The sequence below is a fragment of the Panulirus ornatus genome, chromosome 52 (genome assembly GCF_036320965.1).
Source record: "Panulirus ornatus isolate Po-2019 chromosome 52, ASM3632096v1, whole genome shotgun sequence".
In the NCBI taxonomy this organism is placed as follows: domain Eukaryota; kingdom Metazoa; phylum Arthropoda; class Malacostraca; order Decapoda; family Palinuridae; genus Panulirus; species Panulirus ornatus.
The window spans coordinates 12,255,491-12,281,135 of NC_092275.1; the positions used below are offsets into that span (position 1 = coordinate 12,255,491).

The 25,645-nt window shown below is 38.9% G+C and overlaps 2 protein-coding genes across 4 annotated transcripts in view; both read left to right on the forward strand.

Annotated features, from left to right (window-relative positions):
- LOC139765065 (FAD-dependent oxidoreductase domain-containing protein 2-like) overlaps window positions 1–3,373 on the forward strand; it is a 114,212-nt gene extending 110,839 nt beyond the window's left edge. For 2 of the 3 annotated variants that reach the window (XM_071692175.1, XM_071692174.1), the window contains exons 11-12: window positions 991–1,229; window positions 2,619–3,149. In XM_071692175.1, coding sequence (XP_071548276.1) covers window positions 991–1,229; window positions 2,619–3,007 — 628 coding nt within the window. In that variant the 3' untranslated portion in view covers window positions 3,008–3,149. Of the gene's footprint in view, window positions 1–990; window positions 1,230–2,618 lie in introns of all 3 variants that reach the window. The other variant, XM_071692173.1, reaches the window with a different exon arrangement.
- Window positions 3,374–7,319: 3,946 nt separating this feature from the next.
- LOC139765067 (tetratricopeptide repeat protein 21B-like) overlaps window positions 7,320–25,645 on the forward strand; it is a 171,045-nt gene continuing 152,719 nt past the window's right edge. Inside the window, exons 1-4 of the mRNA XM_071692184.1 lie at window positions 7,320–7,425; window positions 13,881–14,051; window positions 16,010–16,144; window positions 18,075–18,268. Coding sequence (XP_071548285.1) covers window positions 7,399–7,425; window positions 13,881–14,051; window positions 16,010–16,144; window positions 18,075–18,268 — 527 coding nt within the window. The 5' untranslated portion in view covers window positions 7,320–7,398. The remainder of the gene's footprint in view (window positions 7,426–13,880; window positions 14,052–16,009; window positions 16,145–18,074; window positions 18,269–25,645) is intronic.

The window sequence follows — 25,645 nt, forward strand, 5'->3', positions numbered from 1 at the left end:
AAAGAGTGTGGTTGAGAGAGCAGAAGAGGGTGTTTTGAAATGGTTTGGTCACATGGAGAGAATGAGTGGGGAAAGATTGACCAAGAGGATATATGTGTCAGAGGTGGAGGGAACGAGGAGGAGTGGGAGACCAAATTGGAGGTGGAAAGATGGAGTGAAAAAGATTTTGTGTGACCGGGGCCTGAACATGCAGGAGGGTGAAAGGCGTGCAAGGAATAGAGTGAATTGGAACGATGTGGTATACCGGGGTCGACGTGCTGTCAGTGGATTGAACCAGGGCATGTGAAGCGTCTGGGGTAAACCATGCAAAGTGTGTGGGGCCTGGATGTGGAAAGGGAGCTGTAGTTTCGGTGCATTATTACATGACAGCTAGAGACTGAGTGTGAACAAATGGGGCCTTTGGTGTTTTTCCTAGCGCTACCTCTCACACATGAGGGGGGAGGGGGTTGTTATTCCATGTGTGGTGAGGTGGCGATGGGAACAAATAAAGGCAGACAGTATGAATTATGTACATGTGTATATATGTATATGTCTGTGTGTGTATATATATATATGTTGACTTTGAGATGTATAGGTATGTATATTGTGCGTGTGTGGACATGTATGTATATACATTTGTATGTGGGCGGGTTGGGCCATTCTTTCGTGTTTCCTTGTGCTACCTTGCTAACGCGGGAGACAGCGATAAAGCAAAATAAAATAAAAAAAAATGAGGAGATGGCGATCAAGTATAATAAAATGGTAAAAGGAAACAATATTTCTGTAGTTATGAAGACTGAGTGCAGAATATATATATCCTATATTCTCAGCCTTCATAGAACAGTTCTGTTTTCTTTGTGGAATGGAAAATATTCATAAATTCCTTTAGCAAAATATGTCTTGCTTTTTTTCAGTGATATTCTTATCAAATCCCCCTTTTTTTTTTCAATAGTACCTGCATTTCATTCTTCCTGTTCCCTGATATTGTCAACCATTTTCACTTTCTATCAGTGGTGGGAAAAGTTTTGAGCTATTACAAGAGTTTCCAGTGCACCTGCTGGCCCGCCTAGAGGAGGTGACCGGACGGGAGGCTGGGGAGGTAGTGGTGGCCCTGATGGAATATGGCCCAGACTTCTCTGGCCCTGATAAGGACACTTTTAGGGCAGATAGGGCCACTGGTGATCCACTTGATGCTCACCGTTCCAACTTTCTCCACCCAGTCTTCTACTATTATAGAAAGCTTCCTACAGGTACCACCATTATAATTACTATGTTCACTAGCTGCAGATAGTAAATTTTTTGTATTATGTTTAGTAGCTGTGGATAGTAAATGTTTTGTACTATGTTTAACTGGTTTCTCTTACTGAAGGAAACTCTCAGTGGGCACAGAGTCAGGTACGACTCAGTTCTTTTGCAATAAAGAACATCTGGTTCTCATTCTTGCATAACTAGGTCCTCCTGCTCTGTTAAGCGTGCTTCATCAACTTTCTTTGACTTAGCTTGGGTTTTGTAGTAAGGAAATTTCATAGTAACTGAAATGCTCATAAGTATGTGTTAAATGAGATACCTACAAGATACCAGTGACAAAAATATATATGTATGAATATTAGAAGATATGCCTTTTAAGGCACTAGATTTCCTTTTTCATTGATTCAGTTTAAGATATGAAATAAATAAAATATAACCTCCAGGTGAGGATATTCCCTCAAAGGCCCAGTCCTCTGTTCTTAACGCTACCTCGCTATCGCGGGAAATAGCGAATAGTATGAAAAAAAAAAAAAAAAAAATAACCTCTTGAAGAAGGAATAATGCTGAGGTACAATAAAGAGTAAGAGAAACTTTAAGATGAGAAATAGAAATGAGTCAACTACACAAAAGTAACTAAAGAGTAAGGGAAACTTTAAGATGAGAAATAGAAATGAGTCAACTACACAAAAGTAACTTATAGAATACCTTAGATTGTATTCTGTCTTAGAGTTTTACAAACACGAATGGTCCACCTCCATCTTGACATTTGAATTATCTTTTTACAACTAAATATCATCATTACCAGTAGTAATAGTATTGGAACTTATCCAGTTCCATATTCATACAAACCCTAAATTTTTACACATCCAGTTCAAACTCTTAATGTTACAGAAGCACTGTAGTATGTTGTGCTCATACCAAACCTTACATTTGATTCTGGGAACTAGCAGGAACATGCCTATTACTGTATAAGGAGTAATGTAAACCATGTTTGTTTTGATACTTGTCGGGGTGTGTGTAAAGTGGGGTTTATGGCACAGTTTGACAAGCAAAAAGTTTGTCTTCTTAGTGGGGCTTAAACACATTGTCACATTATTAATCATGACAAAGCTACTAGAATATCTCATATCATATAGTGTTGTACTTGGCAAGCAAAGCCAGGAGAACTTCACCAGAAGAAAGATGTATCAACCTACACAAAAAGCTTCACAGTACATCAGTTAAATCAAGAATTGCCAATATTTTATGCAAATATACACACCTAAGTCCTATTTATGATAAGTAAAGTTGAAATAAGGCTTTGGATTGTAACCTTCATTTTTATGACTATAACTGTAAAGATGTTAATGATCATGGACCTTTATAGATTCATAAAAAACTTCCATTTGCAGAAGCTGAAATGATGAGAAAGTGGGGCAAGATGCCCTTGCCTCGTCCAGTACGTGTCCATCATGTTTTGGAAGACTTTCTCACAGTGTGGACAGCCCAGCAGAGTCACATTCTCCCCCTAAGGCGCTTCCTTGAGTTTGTCACCAAGAGAGACCTGCGACACCACTATGCCCACTCATGCCTAGCATATGCCCTCACCAATGGTCATCCACCACCACTGTGTTCCCAAAATGGAATTCGCAGCATCTGGGGTATCCATGCACTTAAATCACCATTCACAAATGCTTCTGAGGAACCTGAATTCTTTGCACCAACAAACAATTCAACCTCAGCTGTGCCAACATCATTACGGCCACCTCCTGCTACATCTGTCTCTGCTGTTTCCTCATGAAGACTCCATCTGAAGGAGTACCAGAACACCTTTATAATTAAGCCACTCATGCCTTCCTTGCTATTGAAATAAGGAGGGATTAACAAACTATAGCAGCTTTTAAGGCAACTGTAACTAAATAAACTCAATGAGTTTGTGAATTTATACATTTAGTCATATGTTAACACAAATCAGATAAGATATTTACCAGTATGTACACATCACATAAGTAACATACATGAGCCACATATAAACATACCTAAGTTTTTCTAGGTACAATAACAAGTTAAAATAATGATAAAATTGTTAATGAGAATTTGTGTCTGTTTCCATGACAAAGATAGTTTACAGATCCATAATGCTATGAACAATGAAGGATAATGATAATTTTTGTGTTTTTCTAAAACAGATTTTTATACCCAATTGCTTCTTCCTTGGTGAGATAGTTTCAGGAACATAAAACAATGGCTTCCTTTGTACACATACGCTCTACAGCTATAATCTACTGACTGAAAATTTACTTTGTATGCCTTAAGTTGTATCCCGATATTCTATAAAATGAAAGTAACTGATGCTACATACAGAGCATACCATGTATAAGTTCCATCATGAGACTTCAGCAGAAAAATGGAAATAAAGTGAATATATTATTAGCCAAGAATAAGAGTTTTATAGGAAATAAAAAAGAAACATCCTGTGTATTCTCTTTTCATATGATAATTGAGAGATGATGAAAGATTAGGTAGAAGAGCGGTGACTTTGTAACTAGTGGAATGGAATAAGATGTGACTTGCAGAATATGACAAGGTGTTACAACTGCTGAATGCAGTCATTCATGTTGAAGGAACTAGACTCCCATGGTGGGACATAAAAATCCAAATAGCAAAAATCTAAACATTTGAATTCACAGGAGGTTTTAAGTACCATTTGGACTTTTTTCATTCATTCCTTTTTGCTATTTCCAAATGAGAGAAGTTACGCCAGGAGCTGATGACTGTAGGGAAGGATTTCCAAGCTCTGCCATTCTCAGTCACCTATAACACATATGAAATGCATAGGTAGTATTCTTTCTACCCCATATCTAGGGATAACTGTCTCGATTTCTTAGGCAAATTAAGTTATTACTTTTTGCACTAAGAGCTCTTCTAGATGTTTAACTCTCTCTCTCTCTCTCTCTCTCTCTCTCTCTCTCTCTCTCTCTCTCTCTCTCTCTCTCTAAAGTGGGGAGTAATAGGAGTCTTATCCAAGTCAAGAAATTCTTATTCCATGCAGGATGATCTTGATCCAGTTATGTTTTTCTTGTTCAGGTTAGGAAGCTCTTGTCACAGAGGGAGCTTCTGTCCATGTCAGAAAGCACTTATCCCATCTAGATGACTGAATTAAACAACAAAAATTTTTTCTCCAAATCAGAAAACCTTTATCAGAGATACAGAGCTTCCTTCCCCATCAAGATCCTTTTATCTGTTTAATTTAGGAATCTATCAAAGCAAGATCTTTTTCATTTGGACCTAAATCTTTTTATGTGCATATCTGGCTTAAGCTTAAAGCCAATATGAGTCTCCTTGGTGATCATGAGAAACTGATGAAGGAAGGATTCCTCTTCATTTAATTTGTTTAATTCTTTAGGAATGTGACTTGTAGAATTTATGTTTTGAGATAAACTTCAATAGTTAGGTCATACAATTTGAAAGAAACATATTCTAAGACATCTTTGAAAGATGGCTACTTGTCTCCTAAGTTGACTTGATGGGTGGGTCCATTGAGATAACCAAGAGACTTTTAGTGTGGCTGCCTCTATAGGCATTACTTTGGCCTTGGACATCATTTTGTCTTCATTTCTCTGGATGAAAAATTCAATGGACATGGACAAGATTTAAATTTCATTCCCTTCAGCAGCAGCACCACGTGACTCCAGCTTTTTATCCTTCAAATAGGAGGTCCACAGGATTCGTGCAGTGCCTTGTCACTCCTACAGCAACTGCAGCATCATGGGACCACGGCAGTGCTTCATCCCCAACATGGAACCCTGACAGTTCCTTATTTCCTGAACAACAGCACCACAGAACTCTGGCAGTGGCAAATACATCCTTATAAGCATAATGAGATTCTGACAATGTCTGCAGCAGCCCCACAGAACTTCTGCTTCACCTCTTGTATTTCCTATTCCAGCAGTAACCACACCCTTTTCCATTTTGATACTGTTTGGACCCATTTCTCCATACCCCTCTCAGGCTTCACTTTCCTAAAGAGCACAGACAAACATACACATATAAATGTTACACTTGGCATTAGAGTGACTGAAAGAGGTCAGATATAGTAACACTAAACCCTGCCATCAATGTTCTCCCTCTGTGGCCAGGCAAGCTGTGCTGCTCTCATCAACAAGAACTCTAGGTACCCCTGTACCTACCAATGGCTTCTCAAGAAAAAAGTGGGATCACCCTATAAGGCTGCATTCTGAGGCACCCACAGACCTGGCAGATGCATCTCCTCTATCTATCTATATATCTGACGCCTGTTCCAATTGGTGGCCCCGGCAACATTGCCTCCATAACAGCAACTGCAGTGCTGCTTTTTAGTCTGGTTCCTCACCCTTAACAGGCCGCTGGCAGAGGGGAAGTCTAGCGCAGTGTTTGAAAAGGCTCCTTCCTAATATTCCTAATGACTACTAATGCTCCTACCTACTACTACTACTACTACTTTGTTACTAACTAAATCTTAGTACCCACTGTTCCTATCTACAGCTCCTACATTTTTGCTAAAAATGCATGGCTATCGCATAGTGCTCACTGAAAAAAATCTAGTTACGAAGAATGAGCTGCATGAGTTGTGTTGTTAAGTGTTACATGTCATAATGAGAGACTATGTCTGTGGACACCATACCAGTACACATGTCAGTGAGGCAGAGAGAATAGACAGCTACCTGGGTGAGAGGTGTGCAACTTGACAAGCACTTCAAGTCCTGATTCATGAGGCAGATGTCATTACCCCGACTGATAACCATGTACGTAGTATTAGTATTATACCTCCCTGGTCGTTGGCTGCCTACCAACTACTACCTATTATGCATCACCCCTCCTCATCTACACACTTCATTGCTGCTCTTGTCCGGTTCTGGCAACACCAGATCTGGCCCCACGATGTCACCATCAGCTTAACCTTCCATGTAGCAGCCATGGTAATGAAAAACTTGGTTACGTCAGATCATGGACGACCGCCATTGAGACCATTCCTAACTACCCATTCTCTTCCCTTTTTTCAAATACTGGATTTTCTGCCACCTTAATCAACTAGCACCTCCATCCAATGCCTTTTGCAAGAAAATGGTGGGAAGGGAAAGAATATAGTGACAAGAAATGTTCCAACCCAAATCCCCGTTTACCAACAGTACTCCTCAGTGCAGCGGTGTGCTGTCATGTATAACATATACAGTTGTCTTACAGGGATTAGTGTTGGTGGAGGACAAAATGTATGATGTAGGGAGAACATGGTTTTCTCCCGACACGAAACAAAAAAGTATGGTCGGTGGAAAAGAAAGTAATGCAGGTTTTGGGTAAATGTGGCGATGACTTGGATAATAGTTATCGTTTCTATTGTATGATCTCGTGGTAAAGAAATTCGTATTAGCTTTCAACTCAGAATGACTGAAACGTATAGTAGAGAAACATGGACATTTTCTCGGATGGCATAGCAGATGGAATTAGTCTCGTTATTTGCACTCCAAGTGTCTAGCCTTAGTAAATATTATCCAGTCTTAAAAGATGTTTTAATTCACATTTTCCTTCGTTTGAATGTCTTGCATTCCTTTTACAGATAGAAATATGTAATACAGTATTTACATGTCCACCGAGTCTCCCGTATATATTGAGCCATTGACAGGATAGAGCAAAAAGTAGAGGCATCTTGCTTTCCTTTGGTTACAATGAAAACTATCAGACAAACACGTTTACCTTTGAACGATTTTGCAACCAAATTATTGGCCGTTGCCTAACTTCATTTTGTCTCTGTCAATGGCAACGTTTATGTGAACCTCATACTCATCTTGTATGCGGTATGTTTGAGGTTAAACCGCAAGTGAAAAGTCATCTTTGGTTAGATTTTATCAGTATGTGTATAGTCTCGTCAAAGAACACTCTCAAGGAGTCTAGTTTTCCCTGTAACTGGAAGTAACGCAGACTTGAACTTTAGGATGCTTTGGAAAGGTTCTACGTAAGAACAGTACTTTTAAAGAAATTAATGCCAAGGAAATTATGAATAAATGAATATACTATATGACGTGTAATATCAATACAGAACCAACGAAACAGTTCAAATTCCTGAAGAAAATAAACAAGCGAGGGATACAAAGACAGCTGATTGTGACGTTTCGGGAATTTACTTAGGAAATATAATAATTGACATTTGAAATCACTATGGCTGAAGCAGATGCATTATTCAAGGTTAGCTAATCGTAGTTCTACATAAGAGGTATTCGACGAATGTAGGGTGTACTAATGATTGTAGTTATATAAGACGAACCCAACAGTGTCTAAATAGCTACCGGCGCCCCTGGGTAGTTACACCTCAGGATATTATATAGAAAGCAGTTCAGACCATTGTTCACTCTGGTGTAGACTATACAACTCAGCCACAATCATACCCAGACCTCAGTTTTTTATTTTTTTTTTTTTTTTTTTTTTTTTTTTTTTTTTTTTTTTTTTTTTTTTTTTTTTTTTTTTTTTTTTCCTATCAATATGTTTTAGTGCAATTTGTACCTTTTGATGGAGCTGATAGACTTCCACTTTCATGAAAGTACCTCTTATATTTTTCATTTTTCACTAAGTGATTAAGTCGTTATTCACACAACCACTGTTTAGCATACAAAATGCTTCCGTTGCATCATATCAGTCACTCCACTGGCATCTCCATCCAAAATATCCCTAGCTCAAATCAGTTTTATCATTGCAACTGTCTGTTTCCTCTCTGATTAACCTCTCTACTTGTGCCAATGAATATACTCTTATATATCTTCCAAGATGTCAGTGGATTGAACTAGGGCATGTGAAGCATTTGGGGTAAACCATGGAAAGTTTTGTAGGGCCTGGATGTGGAAAGGGAGCTGTGGTTTCAGTGCATTATACATGACAGCTAGAGAATGAGTGTGAAACAAATGTGGCCTTTGTTGTCTTTTCCTAGCGCTGCCTCACGCACATGCGGGGGAGGGGGTTTTCATTTCATGTGTGGCAGGATGGCAACGGGACTGAATAAGGGCAGACAGTAGATTATGTACATGTGCATATATGTATATGTCTGTGTGTGTATATATATGTATACGTTGAGATGTATAGGTATGTATATGTGCGTGTGTGACGTGTATGTATATATATGTGTATGTGAGTGGGTTGGGCCATTCTTTCGTCTGTTTCCTTGTGCTACCTCGCTAATGCAGGAGACAGCGACTATGATAAATGAATATAAATGATTAATGAGATGGCCTTTTGGGCAATCAGCTGTGTGTGTCACCGGTCATCCCATTTATGTTCAGCGCCATCACCCTTAATTGCTTATCCCTTTTACTCGTTGGCTTAATGGTAGACTCTAGTGCCACTTGTTAAATGTTGTGCTCGTCTTCAATAGGGTACTGACAGAGGACAACTCCAGCGCAGTGTTTCCCAGAGGCAGCAGTGCTCCCAAATTGTCTGAAAAACACCAAGTGTTTGTCTGTGCTTAAAAAACTACTTTTACCCTGTTTGAGTTGGGCAGTGCCTACCCCCTTCTGTTGCACTCCATGGGTGTGAGAATGAGGTCACTGCTACCTTATTATTTTGCCTGCAATAGTAGTATAGAGTTTAGAGAACAGATCAAGAAGTGCAGAGTATGATTTGGACTGTTTATGGTGTTTTGTTATGTTGAATAAAACATTTGTGGTGATGGTTATGAATATCAGGGAAATGGTGAGGTTAACTAATAGAAACTTCGCCTAACCTTTCCTAGCAGCTTGTAATGATTGCAGTTTTGATATTTTATGAAAAGTGTGTGATTTTTATGGTTGCCATATGCAACCAGTTATTGAGCATCGTTTATGTTGATGTAGTCATGATTGGATTCTGTCACGTACTTGACCATGTGATGTCATGCACCAGATATTGATATATTTTGACTTTGATAATGAAATTCAAGGTAACTCAGCAGAAACATAGGAATCCTCTCAACTTACCCCAGCACCTGAGATTTACCCAAAATATCACTATCATAATAGAATTATCATGTGAAGAAAATAATGATAACGAAAATCCATTGGTATGCTGACAGTTGTAAGTCCACTTGAGAAAAATCTGTCATGTTTTACAAACTTCCTTATATGTACAGCTGTAGTTAGATTTGAATTAATGAAATTGATATGTATTTTGTTTCCTAAATTTTAGAGTTGTAAGACTGTACTTTTGATTAATCAGGTTTTTCATAATGTACGAATTGTCCTTTGCATACTAGAGTCTATTTGTTTTGAAGCTGAAATTTCAGTTTTGAGAAATCTTTCACTTGATCATTATTGTTTATCTTAACATTTTAATTATCTTTTGCTTCCTTGAGTGTCTCATACAATATATTGTTTTGTGGAAGGACTCTTGAAATATGGTGAAATGAATAGTGTAAGTGGACATCAGAGTGAACTGTCAGATACCATTTGTATATGTTATACTTGATATTTTTCAGGGCAAGATCCACTATTATGGAAGGGAGCAGTATTATCAAGCAATGCAGGATACGTGTGTTTGCAGCTTCCAAGAAATTTGGTAATGATCCTATTTACCGTTTCTATTCTGCAGTATCTCACCTTCTACAGGGCTGCACACAGGAGGCCATTAGGCAACTTCAACCTCTACAGGTATATCCTTTTTTGTTTTATGATGAGTTAACTTACTTTTCTCATCTCTTTTTCCTTATCAATATGTTTTAGTGCAATTTGTACCTTTTGATGGAGCTGATAGACTTCCACTTTCATGAAAGTACCTCTTATATTTTTCATTTTTCACTAAGTGATTAAGTCGTTATTCACACAACCACTGTTTAGCATACAAAATGCTTCCGTTGCATCATATCAGTCACTCCACTGGCATCTCCATCCAAAATATCCCTAGCTCAAATCAGTTTTATCATTGCAACTGTCTGTTTCCTCTCTGATTAACCTCTCTACTTGTGCCAATGAATATACTCTTATATATCTTCCAAGATGTCAGTGGATTGAACTAGGGCATGTGAAGCATTTGGGGTAAACCATGGAAAGTTTTGTAGGGCCTGGATGTGGAAAGGGAGCTGTGGTTTCAGTGCATTACACATGACAGCTAGAGAATGAGTGTGAACAAATGTGGCCTTTGTTGTCTTTTCCTAGAGCTACCTCGCGCACATGTGGCGGGAGGGGGTGCCATTTCATGTGTGGCAGGGTGGTGACGGGAATTGATGAATGCAGCAAGTTTGAATATGTACATGTGTATCTTTGTATATGTCTGTGTATGTATATATATGTATACGTTGAGATGTATAGGTATGTATATGTGCGTGTGTGACGTGATGTATATATATGTATACGTTGAGATGTATAGGTATGTATATGTGCGTGTGTGACGTGTATGTATATATATGTGTATGTGAGTGGGTTGGGCCATTCTTTCGTCTGTTTCCTTGTGCTACCTCGCTAATGCAGGAGACAGCGACTATGATAAATGAATATAAATGATTAATGAGATGGCCTTTTGGGCAATCAGCTGTGTGTGTCACCGGTCATCCCATTTATGTTCAGCGCCATCACCCTTAATTGCTTATCCCTTTTACTCGTTGCATAAATTGTAGACTCTAGTGCCACTTGTTAAATGTTGTGCTCGTCTTCAATAGGGTACTGACAGAGGACAACTCCAGCGCAGTGTTTCCCAGAGGCAGCAGTGCTCCCAAATTGTCTGAAAAACACCAAGTGTTTGTCTGTGCTTAAAAAACTACTTTTACCCTGTTTGAGTTGGGCAGTGCCTACCCCCTTCTGTTGCACTCCATGGGTGTGAGAATGAGGTCACTGCTACCTTATTATTTTGCCTGCAATAGTAGTATAGAGTTTAGAGAACAGATCAAGAAGTGCAGAGTATGATTTGGACTGTTTATGGTGTTTTGTTATGTTGAATAAAACATTTGTGGTGATGGTTATGAATATCAGGGAAATGGTGAGGTTAACTAATAGAAACTTCGCCTAACCTTTCCTAGCAGCTTGTAATGATTGCAGTTTTGATATTTTATGAAAAGTGTGTGATTTTTATGGTTGCCATATGCAACCAGTTATTGAGCATCGTTTATGTTGATGTAGTCATGATTGGATTCTGTCACGTACTTGACCATGTGATGTCATGCACCAGATATTGATATATTTTGACTTTGATAATGAAATTCAAGGTAACTCAGCAGAAACATAGGAATCCTCTCAACTTACCCCAGCACCTGAGATTTACCCAAAATATCACTATCATAATAGAATTATCATGTGAAGAAAATAATGATAACGAAAATCCATTGGTATGCTGACAGTTGTAAGTCCACTTGAGAAAAATCTGTCATGTTTTACAAACTTCCTTATATGTACAGCTGTAGTTAGATTTGAATTAATGAAATTGATATGTATTTTGTTTCCTAAATTTTAGAGTTGTAAGACTGTACTTTTGATTAATCAGGTTTTTCATAATGTACGAATTGTCCTTTGCATACTAGAGTCTATTTGTTTTGAAGCTGAAATTTCAGTTTTGAGAAATCTTTCACTTGATCATTATTGTTTATCTTAACATTTTAATTATCTTTTGCTTCCTTGAGTGTCTCATACAATATATTGTTTTGTGGAAGGACTCTTGAAATATGGTGAAATGAATAGTGTAAGTGGACATCAGAGTGAACTGTCAGATACCATTTGTATATGTTATACTTGATATTTTTCAGGGCAAGATCCACTATTATGGAAGGGAGCAGTATTATCAAGCAATGCAGGATACGTGTGTTTGCAGCTTCCAAGAAATTTGGTAATGATCCTATTTACCGTTTCTATTCTGCAGTATCTCACCTTCTACAGGGCTGCACACAGGAGGCCATTAGGCAACTTCAACCTCTACAGGTATATCCTTTTTTGTTTTATGATGAGTTAACTTACTTTTCTCATCTCTTTTTCCTTATCAATATGTTTTAGTGCAATTTGTACCTTTTGATGGAGCTGATAGACTTCCACTTTCATGAAAGTACCTCTTATATTTTTCATTTTTCACTAAGTTGATTAAGTCGTTATTCACACAACCACTGTTTAGCATACAAAATGCTTCCGTTGCATCATATCAGTCACTCCACTGGCATCTCCATCCAAAATATCCCTAGCTCAAATCAGTTTTATCATTGCAACTGTCTGTTTCCTCTCTGATTAACCTCTCTACTTGTGCCAATGAATATACTCTTATATATCTTCCAAGATGTCAGTGGATTGAACTAGGGCATGTGAAGCATTTGGGGTAAACCATGGAAAGCTGTGTAGGTATGTATATTTTGCGTGTGTGGATGTATGTATATACAAGTGTATGTGGGGGGTTGGGCCATGCTTTCGTCTGTTTCCTTGTGCTACCTCGCTAATGCAGGAGACAGCGACTATGATAAATGAATATAAATGATTAATGAGATGGCCTTTTTGGGCAATCAGCTGTGTGTGTCACCGGTCATCCCATTTATGTTCAGCGCCATCACCCTTAATTGCTTATCCCTTTTACTCGTTGGCATAATGGTAGACTCTAGTGCCACTTGTTAAATGTTGTGCCTCGTCTTCAATAGGGTACTGACAGAGGACAACTCCAGCGCAGTGTTTCCCAGAGGCAGCAGTGCTCCCAAATTGTCTGAAAAACACCAAGTGTTTGTCTGTGCTTAAAAAACTACTTTTACCCTGTTTGAGTTGGGCAGTGCCTACCCCCTTCTGTTGCACTCCTATGGGTGTGAGAATGAGGTCACTGCTACCTTATTATTTTGCCTGCAATAGTAGTATAGAGTTTAGAGAACAGATCAAGAAGTGCAGAGTATGATTTGGACTGTTTATGGTGTTTTGTTATGTTGAATAAAACATTTGTGGTGATGGTTATGAATATCAGGGAAATGGTGAGGTTAACTAATAGAAACTTCGCCTAACCTTTCCTAGCAGCTTGTAATGATTGCAGTTTTGATATTTTATGAAAAGTGTGTGATTTTTATGGTTGCCATATGCAACCAGTTATTGAGCATCGTTTATGTTGATGTAGTCATGATTGGATTCTGTCACGTACTTGACCATGTGATGTCATGCACCAGATATTGATATATTTTGACTTTGATAATGAAATTCAAGGTAACTCAGCAGAACATAGGAAATCCTCTCAACTTACCCCAGCACCTGAGATTTACCCAAAATATCACTATCATAATAGAATTATCATGTGAAGAAAATAATGATAACGAAAATCCATTGGTATGCTGACAGTTGTAAGTCCACTTGAGAAAAATCTGTCATGTTTTACAAACTTCCTTATATGTACAGCTGTAGTTAGATTTGAATTAATGAAATTGATATGTATTTTGTTTCCTAAATTTTAGAGTTGTAAGACTGTACTTTTGATTAATCAGGTTTTTCATAATGTACGAATTGTCCTTTGCATACTAGAGTCTATTTGTTTTGAAGCTGAAATTTCAGTTTTGAGAAATCTTTCACTTGATCATTATTGTTTATCTTAACATTTTAATTATCTTTTGCTTCCTTGAGTGTCTCATACAATATATTGTTTTGTGGAAGGACTCTTGAAATATGGTGAAATGAATAGTGTAAGTGGACATCAGAGTGAACTGTCAGATACCATTTGTATATGTTATACTTGATATTTTTCAGGGCAAGATCCACTATTATGGAAGGGAGCAGTATTATCAAGCAATGCAGGATACGTGTGTTGCAGCTTCCAAGAAATTTGGTAATGATCCTATTTACCGTTTCTATTCTGCAGTATCTCACCTTCTACAGGGCTGCACACAGGAGGCCATTAGGCAACTTCAACCTCTACAGGTATATCCTTTTTTGTTTTATGATGAGTTAACTTACTTTTCTCATCTCTTTTTCCTTATCAATATGTTTTAGTGCAATTTGTACCTTTTGATGGAGCTGATAGACTTCCACTTTCATGAAAGTACCTCTTATATTTTTCATTTTTCACTAAGTTGATTAAGTCGTTATTCACACAACCACTGTTTAGCATACAAAATGCTTCCGTTGCATCATATCAGTCACTCCACTGGCATCTCCATCCAAAATATCCCTAGCTCAAATCAGTTTTATCATTGCAACTGTCTGTTTCCTCTCTGATTAACCTCTCTACTTGTGCCAATGAATATACTCTTATATATCTTCCAAGATGTCAGTGGATTGAACTAGGGCATGTGAAGCATTTGGGGTAAACCATGGAAAGTTTTGTAGGGCCTGGATGTGGAAAGGGAGCTGTGGTTTCAGTGCATTATACATGACAGCTAGAGACTGAGTGTGAACGAATGTGGCCTTTGTTGTCTTTTCCTAGCGCTGCCTCACGCACATGCGGGGGAGGGGGTTTTCATTTCATGTGTGGCAGGATGGCAACGGGACTGAATAAGGGCAGACAGTATGAATTATGTACATGTGCATATATGTATATGTCTGTGTGTGTATATATATGTATACGTTGAGATGTATAGGTATGTATATGTGCGTGTGTGGACGTGTATGTATATATATGTGTATGTGAGTGGGTTGGGCCATTCTTTCGTCTGTTTCCTTGCACTACCTTGCTAACGCGGGAGACAGCAGCAAAGTATAATAAAATAGATATCTTCCAAGACCAGCCTGTCATCTTCCATACATTCTACTTTCATCTATGTGCTTGTCTGATGATTTCTCTGCACCACTTATCCTTCTCACATAATTCTTTTATTCTCTTGAATATCTAAGTATACTATGCAAGTTATCCATTCTTACTGCTATCATATTTTACTACTCCTAACCTGTATATATTTGGATTTCACATACATGCATCAGAGCTGGGACATGAACTCATTCATGCAAGCTTCCTTTGCACTACATGCTTAATTTTTTCCATTCGTCAAAGCTTTCATTACACCTCCAATTTTTCCTTTTGATGACACTGCTTTCAGCTTTAGCCTTCCCTTTATCATTTTCCATGTACCAACTTTTATCTCAAATACACTCATCTACAACTAACAGTTTCTCTTCATGCAGAATTATATTACATTGTAATCTATCCCTTTTAAAAACTGGAGTCTTACCTTTACTGTATTTGCTTTCACTTTCAGCATCCTCCTCCTTCATACATCCTCTTCACTTTTACCAGCAATAACATGGTGCAAAGCTTGCACAATATTAGTTTAAGTTTAAGTTTAGTTTAAGCTTTATACAGTCATGCATACAATCACATGATAGTAACTTCAGAACAGCTATATGTGTTGGATTTGCATCACCCCTAGTGTACTTTGCTTTGAGATGGGTTTCCTTGTCTGGTCTTTCTGCACCACCTTTGGCCAGTAGGAGATGAGGCAGGTGGATGAGCTTTAAGGTAATTTCCAGAGCCATGATAGGTACTTTGCCATAAAGCATTGCCTACTCAGAGAGCCAGCATATGGCAGGAACTTGTGAAACAAATCTGTAATTAAGTTCATCAACTTGAGACATACTAGCTTTCAAACTTTTGCTGGTGTATGCTTGCACCAGATTTTTTGAATTTGTTAATATTGTGACTTCTCAGTTTACTGATCTCCTGTTGTATTGTTACAACTCAGAATATACCAAACAAATATATGGGAGTTTTTTATTGGTAACCTTAAATAATTTCTTTATATGAAGGGATATCTGAGTATGTCTTTGGTCAAAGTATTATTTTTAGTTGTTGATGGCAGTCATCAGAATAAAGAATATGTCTTTGGTTTGTAAAGTCTAATAGTATTAGTTTTTTCACATTGAGATTTTCTACTGTTTCCCAGAGTGATCGTGATGTGATGCTTGGTACATTATTGGCTTTGATTTATGCTCACCGTCATTGCCAAGTTTTAGACCGTGAAGCAGTTGCACAGTTGGATTCAAAACTTAAAGAAGAGAGGAAGAAGGCATCAGAAATGGTAAATTTTCTGTCATGGTATCTTTCAGTAATTGTATAAAGTATCATGTTTACACTGCATAATTTGACAATATATCTCCATGTTCAAATTTTAAAGATTTAGCAGGAATGAACAAAGTATTTTTTAGAATTTCAGGGATGACAGTTTGAATATCACATGCATGAAACAACTGGGTAAGTGTAAGCAATGATAGCTAATGATACAAATTAAGTGTATCTGTATTTTGAGGGTCACTTTATCAGATATGGAAAGTAGATGGAAAAGCAAGAAAAGATGGAAAGCATAAGTTAAAGGAAGTAGTGAATGTTAGGGAATTGGAAAATAGCCTCTCTTTAAAGGATATTGTTAAGTTTGAAATTATGTGATAAACTCAGAGGAGCAGCATTGTGAACATGACAGGTGACTTTGGCCCTTTTTTTCCATGGTGATGTTCTTAGTGGTAACATGAGCCAACCAGTTTGTTACTTATTGTTTCATTTTTATCTTTTATACCAGTAGGAAACTTTCTTCTAAGATTGTGAAGCACACACAAGTTATTACCCATGTGTGTGAATTTTTAGGAAATTTCTTGTTCCATCTCGCAAGATATTTACTTTTAATACAATACAGAGTGATACCTATGACTTGTTGCTTACTCTTGTAATATTACCCTGCAAGAGTTTTTACTAAATAGTACCTAGAGAAACATCTTGTTCATGATATGCCTATGGTAAGTAGTTGTTGGTGGGCAGCCATCAACCAGGGAGGTACGTTGCCATTACTACTTGCCTGGGTATTAAGAGGGTTAGTGATGGCTGCATAGTGAGCAAGCACTTCATTGGTTTTCAAGTTGCACACCTTTGACCCAGATAGCTGTCTTTTCCTTCTGCCTCACCTACATGTGGAATGCTGGCATTCTGTCTACAGATAAACAGTCTCTCCTTGTCACACATAACACTTGACAACATTTAACTCACACAACTCATTCTTCACAACTCTAGATTTTCTTGTGATGAACGCCTTGCAGTAATTCTGGATTTTATGAAAATGATCGATGCTATGGATGGATGTAGTAGGTAGGAACGTTAGTTAGAAGTAGTAGGTAGGAGCATTAGGTAGAAGTGGTAGTTTGGAATATTAGTCAGGGAAATTAGGTAGAATCACTAGATAGAAGTAGTTATTAGTAATATTGGAGCCTCTGAAAACACTGTACTAGAGTTGCTGCCAGTGGCCTGTTAAAGGTAAAGTGCTAAAGGTTAAGAAGGTGCACCGAAGTTCAACATTTATGGAGATGCTTTTGCTGTGGCCACCCCTTTGAGGGAGTTCCCAAAAGGAATGGGTGTCAAAGATATAGATAGATAGATACACTTATGCGGTCCTTTAGAAACCATTCAGGAAGTACACATGTACTTCTGTAAGTTTTGAAATTATTTTGATAATGAAATGTATTTCACATGTGAGTAGTATTTCCCTGTGTGAGTGGTATTCTTTCTTGGATTTCTGATTCTTTCTGAAGCTGCATGCACATCGCACTTTCCATTAAGACTGCTGTTGTCTTATGCTGTTTCCTTTCCTTTTGTTTCTACTCCCTTCCGTTTTTATACTTTTTGTATATGCTTTCCCCCTTAGGTACACATTTTCATTCCTTTTACATATGCTTTCCCCTTAGGATAAGTGAAGTGCTTTCTTTCATATTTCTCACAGCATTTCATACCTCATTGATCTAATAGTCAGTAACTAGGTTTCAAGCTTGACAGCAGATCAATATGCAAATTCTTTACTAAATGTTTGATTGTTTTCTGTCTTCTGTACCTCAACAAATGGAGACAATCAGTATCCAGTATACTGGATGAGATACAGCTTGCACTACCCTGTTTTGAATGTAGGAAATGATATTCGACAGATTTATGCTGTCGAAAGTATCTTTAATATTTGTGTGTTCTTTTTGCAGCCTTTGTATTATGCTGGGATGTTTCTTCTTCTGTCTGGGAAAGTAGACAAATCTCGGGAATACATTGATCGTATGCTGAAACTGAATCCAGAGCATAAAGAAGGCATAGTGCTGAAAGGTTGGGTTGAGCTAACTGCTGGTAGAGAGAGTAAGAATAGAAACACACTTCAGTTCTTTGATACTGTTCTCCAACAGTAAGTATTGGCGGAATATTGTCAGTATGACAACAAGTTTTGTTTCTCATGTTTATTCTTTTTCTTTTTATCTTAAATCTGTAGCTGTTTTGTCATTTTTAGATGGATTACATGCATGTAGCTCCACAAGTCATACATATCAATTTGTTTATTGGATTATATGAGTTCTGAAACTCTTCTGTTCTGATTTAGCACTTCATGATTATATATTTTGCATAAAGATTGAAGTTATTGGGTAATATCTTATTTCCAAGTATGCCTCTTATCATGCATGCAAAACACCTTCCTTGCATTAAGGTAACAGGAATTTTTATGGCACCCACATATGAAACTCATACCACTCAGCACCTCATTTGCCAGATCCAATGCTATCCTATTTCAGTGTGCTTCTTCCTGTTGTACCTTCAGCCATTCTTATAGATCATATTTATTATCCTCACCTCTTCCATGTGTTCTATATGTTGATATCACTTCAACAGGCTTTCACTCTTATGCCGTTCCATTGACTTTTTACACCAATTTTTCATATACATTTTGTTATTTTTTCTTCTTATTTTTTCATCTGAGAAGGCACAGGCAATTGAGGCCCTAATCAATACTATCTCATTAAAATTTGGTTTCCTAGTACTACCTCACTGATGCAGAGGATGTTGATGCTGTTTCCTGTGGGACTGGGAGGCACTGGAAATAGATGAATGCAAACTATGAATATGTACATGTGTGTATCTGTATATGTTGATATGTATATGTATGTGTATAGGCATGTATATATATATATATATTTTTTTTTTTTTCCTTTTTCGCTGTCTCCCGCGTTTGCGAGGTAGCGCAAGGAAACAGACGAAAGAAATGGCCCAACCCACCCCCATACACATGTATATACATACGTCCACACACGCAAATATACATACCTACACAGCTTTCCATGGTTTACCCCAGACGCTTCACATGCCTTGATTCAATCCACTGACAGCACGTCAACCCCGGTATACCACATCGCTCCAATTCACTCTATTCCTTGCCCTCCTTTCACCCTCCTGCATGTTCAGGCCCCTATCACACAAAATCTTTTTCACTCCATCTTTCCACCTCCAATTTGGTCTCCCTCTTCTCCTCGTTCCCTCCACCTCCGACACATATATCCTCTTGGTCAATCTTTCCTCACTCATTCTCTCCATGTGCCCAAACCATTTCAAAACACCCTCTTCTGCTCTCTCAACCACGCTCTTTTTATTTCCACACATCTCTCTTACCCTTACGTTACTTACTCGATCAAACCACCTCACACCACACATTGTCCTCAAACATCTCATTTCCTGCACATCCATCCTCCTGCGCACAACTCTATCCATAGCCCACGCCTCGCAACCATACAACATTGTTGGAACCACTATTCCTTCAAACATACCCATTTTTGCTTTCCGAGATAATGTTCTCGACTTCCACACATTTTCAAGGCTCCAGAATTTTCGCCCCCTCCCCCACCCTATGATCCACTTCCGCTTCCATGGTTCCATCCACTGCCAGATCCACTCCCAGATATCTAAAACACTTCATTTCCTCCAGTTTTTCTCCATTCAAACTCACCTCCCAGTTGACTTGACCCTCAACCCTACTGTACCTAATAACCTTGCTCTTATTCACATTTACTCTTAACTTTCTTCTTTCACACACTTTACCAAACTCAGTCACCAGCTTCTGCAGTTTCTCACATGAATCAGCCACCAGCGCTGTATCATCAGCGAACAACAACTGACTCACTTCCCAAGCTCTCTCATCCCCAACAGACTTCATACTTGCCCCTCTTTCCAGAACTCTTGCATTCACCTCCCTAACAACCCCATCCATAAACAAATTAAACAACCATGGAGACATCACACACCCCTGCCGCAAACCTACATTCACTGAGAACCAATCACTTTCCTCTCTTCCTACTCGTGCACATGCCTTACATCCTCGATAAAAACTTTTCACTGCTTCTAACAACTTGCCTCCCACACCATATATTCTTAATACCTTCCACAGAGCATCTCTATCAACTCTATCATATGCCTTCTCCAGATCCATAAATGCTACATACAAATCCATTTGCTTTTCTAAGTATTTCTCACATACATTCTTCAAAGCAAACACCTGATCCACACATCCTCTACCACTTCTGAAACCACACTGCTCTTCCCCAATCTGATGCTCTGTACATGCCTTCACCCTCTCAATCAATACCCTCCCATATAATTTACCAGGAATACTCAACAAACTTATTTTATTTATTTATTATACTTTGTCGCTGTCTCCCGCATTTGCGAGGTAGCGCAAGGAAACAGACGAAAGAAATGGCCCAACCCCCCCCCCATACACATGTATATACATACGTCCACACACGCAAATATACATACCTACACAGCTTTCCATGGTTTACCCTAGACGCTTCACATGCCTTGATTCAATCCACCGACAGCACGTCAACCCCAGTATACCACATCGCTCCAATTCACTCTATTCCTTGCCCTCATTTCACCCTCCTGCATGTTCAGGCCCCGATCACACAAAATCTTTTTCACTCCATCTTTCCACCTCCAATTTGGTCTCCCTCTTCTCCTTGCTCCCTCCACCTCCGACACATATATCCTCTTGGTCAATCTTTCCTCACTCATCCTCTCCATGTGCCCAAACCACTTCAAAACACCCTCTTCTGCTCTCTCAACCACGCTCTTTTTATTTCCACACATCTCTCTTACCCTTACGTTACTCACTCGATCAAACCACCTCACACCACACATTGTCCTCAAACATCTCATTTCCAGCACATCCATCCTCCTGCGCACAACTCTATCCATAGCCCACGCCTCGCAACCATACAACATTGTTGGAACCACTATTCCTTCAAACATACCCATTTTTGCTTTCCGAGATAATGTTCTCGACTTCCACACATTCTTCAAGGCCCCCAGAATTTTCGCCCCCTCCCCCACCCTATGATCCACTTCCGCTTCCATGGTTCCATCCGCTGCCAGATCCGCCTCCAGATATCTAAAACACTTCACTTCCTCCAGTTTTTCTCCATTCAAACTCACCTCCCAATTGACTTGACCCTCAACCCTACTGTACCTAATAACCTTGCTCTTATTCACATTTACTCTTAACTTTCTTCTTCCACACACTTTACCAAACTCAGTCACCAGCTTCTGCAGTTTCTCACATGAATCAGCCACCAGTGCTGTATCATCAGCGAACAACAACTAACTCACTTCCCAAGCTCTCTCATCCCCAACAGACTTCATACTTGCCCCTCTTTCCAAAACTCTTGCATTCACCTCCCTAACAACCCCATCCATAAACAAATTAAACAACCATGGAGACATCACACACCCCTGCCGCAAACCTACATTCACTGAGAACCAATCACTTTCCTCTCTTCCTACACGTACACATGCCTTACATCCTCGATAAAAACTTTTCACTGCTTCTAACAACTTGCCTCCCACACCATATATTCTTAATACCTTCCACAGAGCATCTCTATCAACTCTATCATATGCCTTCTCCAGATCCATAAATGCTACATACAAATCCATTTGCTTTTCTAAGTATTTCTCACATACATTCTTCAAAGCAAACACCTTATCCACACATCCTCTACCACTTCTGAAACCACACTGCTCTTCCCCAATCTGATGCTCTGTACATGCCTTCACCCTCTCAATCAATACCCTCCCATATAATTTACCAGGAATACTCAACAAACTTATACCTCTGTAATTTGAGCACTCACTCTTATCCCCTTTGCCTTTGTACAATGGCACTATGCACGCATTCCGCCAATCCTCAGGCACCTCACCATGAGTCATACATACATTAAATAACCTTACCAACCAGTCAACAATACAGTCACCCCCTTTTTTAATAAATTCCACTGCAATACCATCCAAACCTGCTGCCTTGCTGGCTTTCATCTTCCGCAAAGCTTTCACTACCTCTTCTCTGTTTACCAAATCATTTTCCCTAACCCTCTCACTTTGCACACCACCTCGACCAAAACATCCTATATCTGCCACTCTATCATCAAACACATTCAACAAACCTTCAAAATACTCACTCCATCTCCTTCTCACATCACCACTACTTGTTATCACCTCCCCATTTGCGCCCTTCACTGAAGTTCCCATTTGCTCCCTTGTCTTACGCACTTTATTTACCTCCTTCCAGAACATCTTTTTATTCTCCCTAAAATTTAATGATACTCTCTCACCCCAACTCTCATTTGCCCTTTTTTTCACCTCTTGCACCTTTCTCTTATATATATATATATATACATATATATATATATATATATATATATATATATATATATATATATATATATATATATATATACATACATATATATATATATATATATATATATATATATATATATATATATATATATATATATATATATATATATATATATATTTTTTTTTTTTCATACGATTTGCCATTTCCCGCATTTGCGAGGTAGCGTTAAGAACAGAGGACTGGGCCTTAGAGGGAAAATCCTCACCTGGCCCCCTTCTCTGTTCCTTCTTTTGGAAAATTAAAAAAAAACGAGAGGGGAGGATTTCCAGCCACCCGCTCCCTCCCCTTTTAGTCGCCTTCTATGACCCGCAGGGAATACGTGGGAAGTATTCTTTCTCCCCTATCCCCAGGGATAATATATATATATATATATATATATATATATATATATATATATATATATATATTCTTTTTTCTTTTAAACTATTTGCCATTTCCCGCGTTGGCTAGGTAGCGTTAAGAACAGAGGACTGGGCCTTTTTTGGAATATCCTCACCTGGCCCCCTCTGTTCCTTCTTTTGGAAAATTAAAAAAAAAAACGAGAGGGGAGGATTTCCAGCCACCCGCTCCCTCCCCTTTTAGTCGCCTTCTACGACACGCAGGGAATACGTGGGAAGTATTCTTTCTCCCCTATCCCCAGGGATAATATATATATATATATATATATATATATATATATATATATATATATATATATATATATATATATATATATTTTTTTTTTTTTTTTTTATACTTTGTCGCTGTCTCCCGCGTTTGCGAGGTAGCGCAAGGAAACAGACGAAAGAAATGGCCCAACCCCCCCCATACACATGTACATACACACGTCCACACACGCAAAAATACATACCTACACAGCTTTCCATGGTTTACCCCAGACGCTTCACATGCCTTGATTCACTCCACTGACAGCACGTCAACCCCTGTATACCACATCGCTCCAATTCACCCTATTCCTTGCCCTCCTTTCACCCTCCTGCATGTTCAGGCCCCGATCACACAAAATCTTTTTCACTCCATCTTTCCACCTCCAATTTGGTCTCCCTCTTCTCCTCGTTCCCTCCACCTCCGACACATATATCCTCTTGGTCAATCTTTCCTCACTCATTCTCTCCATGTGCCCAAACCATTTCAAAACACCCTCTTCTGCTCTCTCAACCACGCTCTTTTTATTTCCACACATCTCTCTTACCCTTACGTTACTTACTCGATCAAACCACCTCACACCACACATTGTCCTCAAACATCTCATTTCCAGCACATCCATCCTCCTGCTCACAACTCTATCCATAGCCCACGCCTCGCAACCATACAACATTGTTGGAACCACTATTCCTTCAAACATACCCATTTTTGCTTTCCGAGATAATGTTCTCGACTTCCACACATTTTTCAAGGCTCCCAAAATTTTCGCCCCCTCCGCCACCCTATGATCCACTTCCGCTTCCATGGTTCCATCCGCTGACAGATCCACTCCCAGATATCTAAAACACTTCACTTCCTCCAGTTTTTCTCCATTCAAACTCACCTCCCAATTGACTTGACCCTCAACCCTACTGTACCTAATAACCTTGCTCTTATTCACATTTACTCTTAACTTTCTTCTTCCACACACTTTACCAAACTCAGTCACCAGCTTCTGCAGTTTCTCACATGAATCAGCCACCAGCGCTGTATCATCAGCGAACAACAACTGACTCACTTCCCAAGCTCTCTCATCCCCAACAGACTTCATACTTGCCCCTCTTTCCAGGACTCTTGCATTTACCTCCCTAACAACCCCATCCATAAACAAATTAAACAACCATGGAGACATCACACACCCCTGCCGCAAACCTGCATTCACTGAGAACCAATCACTTTCCTCTCTTCCTACACGTACACATGCCTTACATCCTCAATAAAAACTTTTCACTGCTTCTAACAACTTGCCTCCCACACCATATATTCTTAATACCTTCCACAGAGCATCTCTATCAACTCTATCATATGCCTTCTCCAGATCCATAAATGCTACATACAAATCCATTTGCTTTTCTAAGTATTTCTCACATACATTCTTCAAAGCAAACACCTGATCCACACATCCTCTACCACTTCTGAAACCGCACTGCTCTTCCCCAATCTGATGCTCTGTACATGCCTTCACCCTCTCAATCAATACCCTCCCATATAATTTACCAGGAATACTCAACAAACTTATACCTCTGTAATTTGAGCACTCACTCTTATCCCCTTTGCCTTTGTACAATGGCACTATGCACGCATTCCGCCAATCCTCAGGCACCTCACCATGAGTCATACATACATTAAATAACCTTACCAACCAGTCAACAATACAGTCACCCCCTTTTTTAATAAATTCCACTGCAATACCATCCAAACCTGCTGCCTTGCTGGCTTTCATCTTCCGCAAAGCTTTCACTACCTCTTCTCTGTTTACCAAATCATTTTCCCTAACCCTCTCACTTTGCACACCACCTCGACCAAAACATCTATATCTGCCACTCTATCATCAAACACATTCAAGAAACCTTCAAAATACTCACTCCATCTCCTTCTCACATCACCACTACTTGTTATCACCTCCCCATTTGCGCCCTTTATATATATATATATATATATATATATATATATATATATATATATATATATATATATTTTTTTTTTTTTTTTTCATACGATTTGCCATTTCCCGCATTTGCGAGGTAGCGTTAAGAACAGAGGACTGGGCCTTAGAGGGAAAATCCTCACCTGGCCCCCTTCTCTGTTCCTTCTTTTGGAAAATTAAAAAAAAAATGAGAGGGGAGGATTTCCAGCCACCCGCTCCCTCCCCTTTTAGTCGCCTTCTACGACCCGCAGGGCAGGGAATACGTGGGAAGTATTCTTTCTCCCCCTATCCCCAGGGATAATATATATATATAAATATATATATATATATATATATATATATATATATATATATTTTTTTTTTATACTTTGTCGCTGTCTCCCGCGTTTGCGAGGTAGCGCAAGGAAACAGACGAAAGAAATGGCCCA